This window comes from Vigna unguiculata, chromosome 8 (assembly GCF_037176805.1).
Source record: "Vigna unguiculata cultivar grain cowpea cultivar isolate G323 ecotype 2 chromosome 8, ASM3717680v1, whole genome shotgun sequence".
Classification (NCBI taxonomy): domain Eukaryota; kingdom Viridiplantae; phylum Streptophyta; class Magnoliopsida; order Fabales; family Fabaceae; genus Vigna; species Vigna unguiculata.
This window is the reverse complement of record NC_140799.1, coordinates 22,164,476-22,175,435: the sequence shown is the minus strand read 5'-3', so window position 1 is coordinate 22,175,435 and position 10,960 is coordinate 22,164,476. Positions and strand designations below refer to the sequence as shown.

Below are 10,960 nucleotides of genomic sequence, written 5' to 3'. Positions count from 1 at the left end.
AAAAATTAATGTATTAGAGTTATCTAGAACTTAAATATTGTCTTTTTTATATCATGAACTCCTCACCATTTTTTGTTGTTGGAAGCAAAGGATGTGTATAAATCGTCATTTTATCTTCGCTTTAGTGTGGAACTTTATGGAAGTTCAGTAACATTTACGGTGGACACAAGAAAAGGTAGAAAGCAGAAACCTTGCTTAATCTCGTGAGTTTTCTCTTTTTGCCTTGGGCTGGAGGTTACAGTTTGAAGCCAGGAATAAAGGGTATGGGAGGAGAACCACACTGGACAGAGAAAAAGGTTCATGTTGTCGATTTCATTTGCATGCCATTGTCAATTTCTTCTGTCATTGCTGTTGTGAAATGGAACTCTATTGGTTTTGTGTTTCTTTTCAATGAAAAAGATCTTCATGTGCTAAGAAAGAAAAAGAAACTCTCATAAAAATAACAATCTCTTCCTTTAAACAAGTGTCACGCATATATCCATTAAAATAACATGTATTATTTTATTAACATGGATGACCAACTAATATTATAACCGCAAAATTATATTGTGCATCCCAAGTGCTTACTCTTCTTTAGTACTAGACTTAGACCCGTGCAAAACACACGGGTTCCTTTTTATTTTTTTTTAAGTTAAATAAAAAAGTTAATATTATTATTAGGGTTAAATATGTTTTTGGTCCCTAAGTTTCAGCGAAATTTGGAATTAGTCCCTCATCAAAACTTTTGACCAATTTAGTCATTCATCTTTCAAAATGCATGAATCTAGTCCTTTTAACCAAATTTTGTTAAGTTTATCTGACGTTTCAAGCGCATTTCATGATAGTATTTAAATTATTTACACTGTTTGACACATTTTTGCTTCAATGTTAACTTAAATACTATCATGAAATGTGCTTGAAACGTCAGATAAACTTAACAAAAATTGGTTAAAAGGACTAAATTCACTCATTTTGAAAGATAAAGGACTAAATTGGTATAAAGTTTTGATGAGGGACTAATTCCAAAATTCACTAAAACTTGAGGGACCAAAAACATATTTAACCCTTATTATTATTATAATTATTATATTTAAATAAATATTTTTTATACAATTCTATTGTTGGAGTGCTATACTTTATTTATATATATATATATATATATATATATATATATATATATATATATATATATATATATATATATATATATATATATATATAATATTTAAATAATAAATTAGATAATATAATAAATATAAAATAATTAAGTTTTATTTAAAAATAATAATTAAAAACAATTATCAATAATATTGTTATCACTCGTTACCAATACAATTATTTTAATATTGATTTTTTTAAAGTGATGAACCGATAATATCAAACTAATAATAATAATGAATTATTAATAATATTATTAATATTACTAATAATAATACTATTAATATTACTAATAATTGTAACACCCCATTTAATTAATAAGGTTAATTAAAGGAATGTCACGTAGGACAGTATTAAGGTTCTGGAGTATAGACATTATTCTTTATAATTTGCCAAGAGGAATTCGAATAGGAAAAAGGCACACCACGATGCTAATAACATAGTATAAAGATAACTCAATGGTAATCAGAAATAAAGCCCAAAGACAAAAAAATACATGGGTCATAGCCCCCTAAGGAAAATCCCAAACAAACGGAAATCTAGTCCAAGCAGACTATGCAGCGGAACCTCCATCACCCTGATGACCACAGGAAGTTCTCACATCTACTCACATCTACTCACATCAACAAGTTGATGATCATCGCAAAAAGAGAAAATCACACAATAGAACATACACAAATAAGAGGGTAAGCTATAGTAGAAAACAATTTTTCATACAGTTATATACAGTAGCGGACCTACGAAGGGACTAAGGGGGGCCATCGTCCCCCAATTTTTTTATATTTATATTTATTAATATATAATTTTAAATATATTTTTCAAAAAAATTAATATTTGTAATATATTTTATATATTTAATATTTTAATAAATTTATATACATCTATATTTATAAATAAGTAAGAGTGTTTTTGTTGTTCACATTTATTTTTTAATTTTATATTTTAAATATTTTTTAAATAAAAATAATTATTTTATTAATATTATCTTTTAAATGATTATTTATGTAATTTAAATATTTTTTTATTTGATTATTTTTTTAAATTTAATCATTATAAATAAAAATTAATTATAGTAAAATTATAAAAATGATTTATATTTAATTTTATAATTATAATAATAACAATAATTATAATTTTTTTATTTTTATATTATGATGAAAAAAGTGAAATACAATGTTTTTACTAATTTATATAAAATCTTTGAGATTATTTTTTTGGTTTTTATTTTCTTTCAAAAATATCAAGTTGGTCCTCCAGTTTTTTATATTTTTTTGTCTCAATTTAGTTTCAATTTTTAAAAACATGATGCAAATTTTTCATTTTCGTTAAATTTCTTAAATCAGATTTTTCATTAAAATTGAAGTTGAAAATAAGAATAATTATTTGATTTGTTGGTGTAATTGACATAATCTTAATATCAATTTTTTATGAAAGATCTTTCTTCCGCTTTAGAAAATTCAACGAAAAAAAAAACTAAAGTCAAATTGAACGAAAAGATAGACCAAAAGAGTAATTCAACCAAAATTTTGGCACCCCCAAATTTTTGGCTGAAGATCCGCCACTGGTTATATACAATTTCACAATTCAAGATGCATATGCCAACCAATCATGTTATGACTTTTCAAACAATACACTAAGACTCAGACACGACTCATCCGGATACATATAATTTAGTTGAATTCAACGGATGCTTGCACTTGTGGTGGATTTATCTGCTCATCCCCGAGCTGAGTGTTACAAGTGTTACAATGTCTCAATCTCTCACACACAAGGTTAGCCTTTAATGAGTTTCAGGCCTCCTACTACTCTCACCACAAGAGTCAGTCCACTCTATGTGAGACTAATTGACTCCTTAGAGCGTCAGGATGCAACCTTACCTTGAATCCTTACCAAATTATATAAATGGGGCACTACCATGAACTCCCACTAACAGGGGTCATAGAATTACGTCCCGACCACTGAAGCACGACCATGAGGTCTCACCTAAAGGCCTATAGAATTACGCACTGACCATAGACCAATCATACTCAATCAATCAAGTAATATTTATCATGCACATAATCTCATGCCAACCTTTATAACCCATCCTCATTTATATCCAATGTTGAATCCATACCAACTCAACCTTCCAAATCATGAACATAGAATTGTATTTCATATCAATACCATGCCACTTTGCCAACCAACCATCCCATATAAAATCACATGTTAAGATCATACCAAATTTATCATTTCCAACCCATGAGCCATATCATTCATGCATAATCATTTTCCTCATGCTTTTAAAAGTAATTGAATCAATCCACAAGTTAAAGTAAGGAATTAAAATTCTACAGCAATTCTTGCTTAAGCTAGACTGATCTCGCTTAAGCTAGAAATTCTCGCTTAAGCTAGATTGATCTCGCTTAAGGTAGAAATTCTCGCTTAAGCTAGACCGATCTCGCTTAAGCTAAAATCCCTTGCTTAAGCTAAACTGACAGATTTTCACTGGTTTCAACATGTAAAAACACAAAATCCCAAATAGCAAAAATTTAAGAAAACACAAGCACGTTGTATAAAACGTTGGCATCATATTTCATGCTTTAAAAGAGTAAACAAATCAATCATGGGAGATACAAGCATTTAACAACTGTCAATCTCGCTCAAGCGAAAAGCTTTCGCTTAAGCGAGATTGAAAACAGAAAGTACTTCGAGTTCTCGCTCAAGCTATCCCATCTCGCTCAAGAGAGAGGCCTTCGCTCAGGCGAGCACTTGAAACCAAAGGGGCGAGTTACTGCCATTCTCGCTTAGGCGAGAGCTTCTCGTTTGGGCGAGAAACAGCTTGCTTAGGCGAGCATACAGATCTCACCTGCTCTCACGCATGCAAAGCCAAAAAAAAAATCATCCAGAAACAGTACACAGATTATTTTCACACCATCAAAAGCATATCAAATCATCAAGAGCACCCAACAGAACCAAAACAAGCACATTATTTATAAAAGCATGAAAAATCCCAGCTTCCCTCAGCTAGACAGATGCTAGTGGAAAGCACATGCACCTACGGCAACGAACCCAACAGCTCTAGGAGCATACTCAAGAGTTGAGAACAGTTGCACAGAATGAAAACGAGATTACTACGGTGAACCCTAACAGGAACCACGAAAACAAACTGGAGAAGAAAAAGCATGAGCAGAAGAACAACTTACGTGGAGCAGAGATTGAGGTTGAGCTGGCTTGAATCTGAATGAGCTTCGAACCCTAGCAGAGCACTGTTTGAGGGGAAAAGAGAAGAGGAGATTTTGGGATGATTTTGCAAAGTGGGCAAAACATGAGAGGGTTAGGCTGGTTTAGAGGTTTTGGGATACCCTATGGGCTAGCCTTAGGCCCAACTGACTAAGAGAGGTCCTTAAATTTTAAGACAGAATTAAAGTGGGTCTTACATATAATAATAATAATACTATTAAGATTAATAATAATATCAATATTACTCAAATTTTATATTTTAAATTTGTTTTCTAAATTCATAGAATTCGAAAGATAATATTTTCTTGTGATCTTTAATACTTGATTTTCTATTTTTATGGTATACTCATTTTATTTTATATATATATATATATATATATATATATATATATATATATATATAAAATGTTGTTTAAAACTTAACTTTATAAAATAAAATCTTAAATATTTTATAATAAAAAATAAAAAGTATATAATTATTTTCATACAATAATTTTAGAAATTAATCATAAAATAATTAAATTTTATTTGAATATTTTATAACTAAGTTAGATATTTTATATATAAAAAAATATTTTGACTTTTTCACTTAAAAATTATCCGGTAAAATACTGATTGTAAAATAAATTTAAATTTTCTTATTTTATTATATGTAAAAAAATTAATATTTTTATTTTGTATAATATATATATATATATATATATATATATAATTTGGTAAATTTAAACAATTTCATAAATTTATGTATTCATTCTAAAATATCATTGAAAAAATTAGATAAATTAGGTCATAGGAATTAAAATTACTATAATAGAAATATAAAATATATGTCAATATCATTTTAAATCATTTCTTCATTACATTAATGAAATAGAAAATACTTTATACATAAGATTTATGTATGTTTCATTCTTGTATTATTTAGATTTATAGATATTTCATTCTTATTTTATTTTATTAAAACCTAATAATTTTAATTATATAATAGAATTCATATTTGTACATTATATTGCAATAAACCTATATTTTTTTAATTTTTAGTTTTTAATTTATATTGAAAGGATTTTAGTTTTATATATTCAAAGTATTAATAAACATTGTCAATGGGATTCGATGTTAAAGTTTATAATTAAAATTTAACTTGAATAATGAGTAAAATATATTTATTTTTGTTTATATTAAGTTTAAAAGTAATATTTTACAATTAATGTTTTCAAATTTTTATCTAAATATTATTTCACAAACTATTTCTTAAAATTTATAATTAAACTTATAGAATAGGAGATGAATCCTATTTTTTTTTTACTGAATATCAAATCAACTTTTCAGGACAAATATTAAAAGTAACATTAATATTAATGTCAAGATTTATTAGTGAAAAAGGTTGAAAATACATAAATTCTTAAACTCATATGGCACTCAGAACTAATAATATAATGTGAATATATATTTTTTAAATAATTTAATAATATTGTTTTTAATTTTTTGAATTAATTACTTACTAATTTTTTATTAAAATTAAATTAAAAATAATCTTATAATTCATTATCTTAAGTAATTAATATGAAATTTTTTTTTTCTGTAATATCAATCAGCTTTACAAATTCTGAGCCTAAACATAATATATCAATCAACTTTACAAATTAAGTAAAGCCAATGCAGTAAAAGACATCTTGTTCCTCAATAACAAGAGAAAACAGCTTTCAACTAACCCCCATAATATAATATACGCTAATAAATCAAAGAACCATCGAAAACAAGGTCCAAATCCAAATCATTACTCGTATATGGCCGGCCTAATGATTATTCTTTGCATGTAGGACTTTGTCAATGCCACCCATCAGACATTGAATCTTAATATGCGCATTTTTCTCTCAAATTCTGAGTACTCTCTTGTTATTTGTCTCATTTTCCCTCTATTTCCTTTCTGTTCAACCAATAACCCTTTTTGCTTCTTGTATGATCAGCTAAACTATGGCTCATAAAAGACCGTATCATTGCCTTGTTATGCTCTTTGTGTTGGGAATTTGTTTTGAGGCATCGCTGGGAGACACAGATGCTCAAATTTTGATGAGGTTCAAAGGTTCCTTGTGGAATGGCCAAGCCTTAAACAACTGGGGGAGCGAGTCTAGTTTATGTAGCTGGACTGGGTTGTTGTGCCGCGAAAACCAAACATTTTATGGGTTGAGACTAGAGCATATGGAACTGGGTGGGAAGATTGATATAGAAACTTTGGTTGAATTGCCAAATTTGGTAAGCTTTAGTGTCATTAACAACACATTTGAGGGTCCGATGCCGGAGTTCAAAAAACTTGTGAGGTTAAGGGCATTGTTTCTGTCCAATAACAAGTTTTCCGGTGATATTCCCGATGATGCTTTTGAAGGCATGAGAAGACTGAAGAGAGTATTCTTGGCACAGAATGGCTTCACCGGTCCTATTCCAAAGTCACTTGCTAACTTGCCAAGACTCTGGGATTTGGACTTACGCGGGAATGGTTTTGGAGGAAACATACCAGAATTTCAACAGCAGGATTTCAGAGTATTTAATTTGTCATATAACCAATTGGAGGGTCAGATACCAGAAAGCTTAAGCAACAAGTATCCAAGTTCATTTGCTGGTAAATTAATATATTTCTGGTTTTTCATCAACTGGCACAGTTTTTAGTTCGTTTGTTGTTTCTCATTACAGATTTAATTTATTTTATTTGTTTTGAAAATCTATGCTTACTGATATTTTATTTCAACCTTACTTCTTGGCGAAACTAAAACCGTTTATTTTGATTCGTGGCACAACTTGCTACCTATATCATACATAAAATTCTATAATACATTTGAAACTCTGTCATCATTAACCTGAATTTAAATTACTTACGCAGATTTATTGTGTTGTTTAATATTGTGGAATAAATGTGGTTAAAATTACGGTGAGGGAATCCTAAATAATTTATATATGAAAATATTTCATTAACAATAGATTTATCGATATTATAATGACCAATTTAGATATCCATTTACAAAATAAAAAATTATTGATTACTAAAATAGTTACTAATATGAATAAAAAAATATAATTGTTTTTAAATTTAGCTATCAAAGAAAATTGATCTTTAAACATTAGTTATTAAGATTTTTTCTACTAAGGAAATTGATATCTAAAGTAGTCTTTAATTAATTAGTAATCAATTTAGCAACCAATTTAGCAACTAATTATAATTTTGTATTCATACTTACCAAAGGAATTGATTTCTAAATTATTTTCTATTTAATTAGTGACCAATTTAGCGTTTATTTATAATTTTTTATTCATAATAGTAACAATTATAGTAGTCAATAAGTTTTTATTTTATAAATTAGTATTTACATTTGTCATTATAGTGACTAACAATTTTTCATCACTAAATTAATTGTTAATAAAACATTTCTTTATAATATATATATATATATATATATATATATATATATATATATATATATATATATATTACATTCTAGTTATTAGTATATCTTTATTCACAAATAAGAGTAAACTTTTATTCAATATGATATTTTTCATTGTTTGTCACTCATGGCCGTAGATTCTCCTATCATCCAACACACACAACCATTGCCATTTGATCATCGACGGTTATGAAAAAAAAAAAGAGTTAAGATTTGAATCTTTGTTTTTCTTACTAAAAGGTGGTATAAAACATGTTTATGAAAATTTATGTGATTTAAATTCACACTGCGGACCGTTTGGAATTGTAGATAACTCCCAAAACAAGTGCTGTGGTCTGCAATTGATAATCCTTCAAAGGATTCCACGCATGAAACTTTATAGACTCAACTTCATGGTAGAAAAGTTACTAGAACTGAATTCAGTTAAATGTTGAAATTATAATATATGGTATGCTTACAAATCTAGTTAAGATAAATCTAGTTAAGATAAATTTTGATAACATCTTGGTAAGTGAGTTTATACCTAATTAGTTAAATTGAGTTTTTTTTACTGGTTGAGAATTCAAGTGTAAGTTTAAGTTTTATATTGAGTAAAAATAGAAAGTTGAATATCATATAACGATCGAGATCCATTAATTTATTGTCTAAAGGTTTTATGTTCGAAATGGTGTTAATTTCTTTATGTGTATTTTAGACTCATGTCATTAGTGTTGTCTTTCTTTGGTAATCTTTATTCGAAAGATTTATCATTAGAGTCGAAGGTTGATCTTGGTGGTCACTTTAGACAACTCTATGTCTTGAAAGTCTTCTCGATGGGAAAGTCATGTAAGTGTGTCTCATTTGTGAACGGTAAGTTAAACACCATATATAAAGATAAAGACCTATTGACTAAAGAGTTTTGATTAGGTATTGTTATCTTTATATGAGTTGGATTCATGTATTATTGGTGTTGAATAAATCTCCTTGAAAAAACCCATCACTCATATTATACTTTATTGATCTCAACAAAGTTTATACTGAATACCAACGACTACTTAATCTGTCTTCTTATTTTTGACTTTACATATATATATTTACATGTTTTTGTGCAACACAGGCAACGAAGGCTTGTGTGGAAAACCTTTAAGTTCCTGCAATGGCAACGAATCTAGATCATTGAAACCAAACCTTGCTTCTCCTCACAGCAAGGGAAAGAAGCATGGAGTCCTTATAATTGCCATTATAGTCGTCACAGTTGTAGCTTTTTCTTCAGTAGTTGCACTTCTATTTATCCACAAACACCGGAGAAAAAGGTCTAAACCCGGAATATTACCCAAGCGGGGTACTTCCCATAAAAGTGTAGGCTTCAAGGAGTCACAATATTCCGTTGATCTGACCGGTGATTTGAAGGGTGGAGATGGCGAATTGAACTTTGTTAGGGAAGACAAAGGAGGATTTGATTTGCAAGAGCTGCTTAGAGCCTCAGCAGTGGTTCTTGGTAGTGGGAGTTTCGGGTCCACTTACAAGGCTATGATTTTGAGTGGACCAACAGTGGTTGTGAAGAGGTTCAGGCACATGAACAATGTTGGGAAACAGGAGTTCAGTGAATACATGCAAAGGCTTGGAACTTTAACACACCCTAATCTTCTTCCTCTTGCAGCATTCTACTCCAGAAAAGAAGATAAGTTCTTAGTTTATGACTTCGCTGAAAATGGCAGCTTGGCCAGTCATCTACATGGTATATATTTATTTTAAACTACATTATTTTATAGTGTTAACATATATGCTTTATGCAGTTAAGATTTTAGGGTAGCTCATAGCAGAAATTTTCTACAGCTTTAGATTTAAAGAAAACTTACCATGAATACCATTTTTGTGCATTGAGTTACAGGTAGAGATGGCTTTGTTCTAAATTGGTCCACACGTTTAAAAATCATAAAAGGGGTGGCTAGGGGCTTAGCCTACCTATATGAAAACTTTCCAGGAAAAACCCTACCTCACGGTCATCTAAAATCCTCTAATGTGGTGTTGGATAATTCATTTGAGCCACAGTTAACTGAGTATGGCCTTGTGGAGGTGATGAATAAGAGCCATGCTCAGAAGTTCATGGCAGCGTACAAGGCCCCAGAGATGAACGAATTTGGTAGGCCAAATGTGAAAAGCGATGTGTGGTGTCTGGGGATCCTGATTCTGGAGGTGCTGACAGGGAAGTTCCCAGCAAATTATCTGAGACATGGGAAGGGTGGGAATAACTCTGACTTGGCAACATGGGTGGATTCAGTTGTGAGGGAAGAGTGGACTGGTGAGGTGTTTGATAAGGACATGTTGGGGACAAAGAATGGGGAGGGTGAGATGTTGAAGTTGTTGAGGATTGGGATGTTTTGTTGCAAATGGAATGTGGAGAATAGGTGGGATTGGAATGAGGCACTGGCCAAGATTGAAGAGGTGAAGGAGAAGGATGGTGAGGATGATTATTCTTGTTATTATGTCAGTGAAGGGGATTTGAATTCAAAGACTATGACTGAAGATGACTTCTCTTTCTCTGTCACTAATGGATGAGTTTCACCTTATATTTTCAACACTGAAGTTAAGCTTGTGGTAACTTTACACTTGCGTTTGAGATGCTAATTACAATCATTGAGGCCTTGAAATTGCTTTTGTATTTGCACAAAAATGTCAATTACATTTTATAGTTATTGTAACTATTAATATTTTCTTCATTTATAATTTTCTACATATTTGTATTTGGTTTTAAACTTTGTGTCAATTTCATGAATATAAGATTTATATGTTCATTTATTATGTGAGCTAGGAGAATATTGTAATTCAACAACTTCTATTAGTTGTTAGATATGTCGTTTTGTTAGAGAAGTAATTAGTTTTTATTACAAGTTACTATATATTGTAAACAATTGTTTACCATAGGTACGCTAAAGGAAGAGGTGAGAAGTCAAATTTTCTTGCTTGAAAATGCCAAATACAAAAAGATATTTATAGTGTAAGAAGTAAATGAAGTTTTAGTCAAGAATGAAGGGTTTGAATTGGCCCTTTTAAAAGAATTAGATTCAATTTTCTATTTGTGAAAATCTTTTGTTTGAATTTGATTGACAAAGTTTTTAACAATCTACCATTTCTAAATCACAAATTTTAACTAATTAAACACAAAGTCAACAAATTAAAAATAC

General features: G+C 29.6%; 1 protein-coding gene across 1 annotated transcript; it reads left to right on the top strand.

Annotated features, from left to right (window-relative positions):
* The first annotated feature begins 6,318 nt into the window (after positions 1-6,318).
* LOC114194965 (pollen receptor-like kinase 5) lies at positions 6,319-10,358 on the top strand. Its single transcript, XM_028085366.2, has 3 exons — positions 6,319-6,976; positions 8,893-9,513; positions 9,667-10,358. The coding sequence occupies exons 1-3, from the start codon at positions 6,334-6,336 to the stop codon at positions 10,332-10,334; spliced, it is 1,932 nt and encodes a 643-aa protein (XP_027941167.1). The 5' UTR covers positions 6,319-6,333; the 3' UTR covers positions 10,335-10,358.
* The last annotated feature ends 602 nt before the right edge of the window (positions 10,359-10,960 follow it).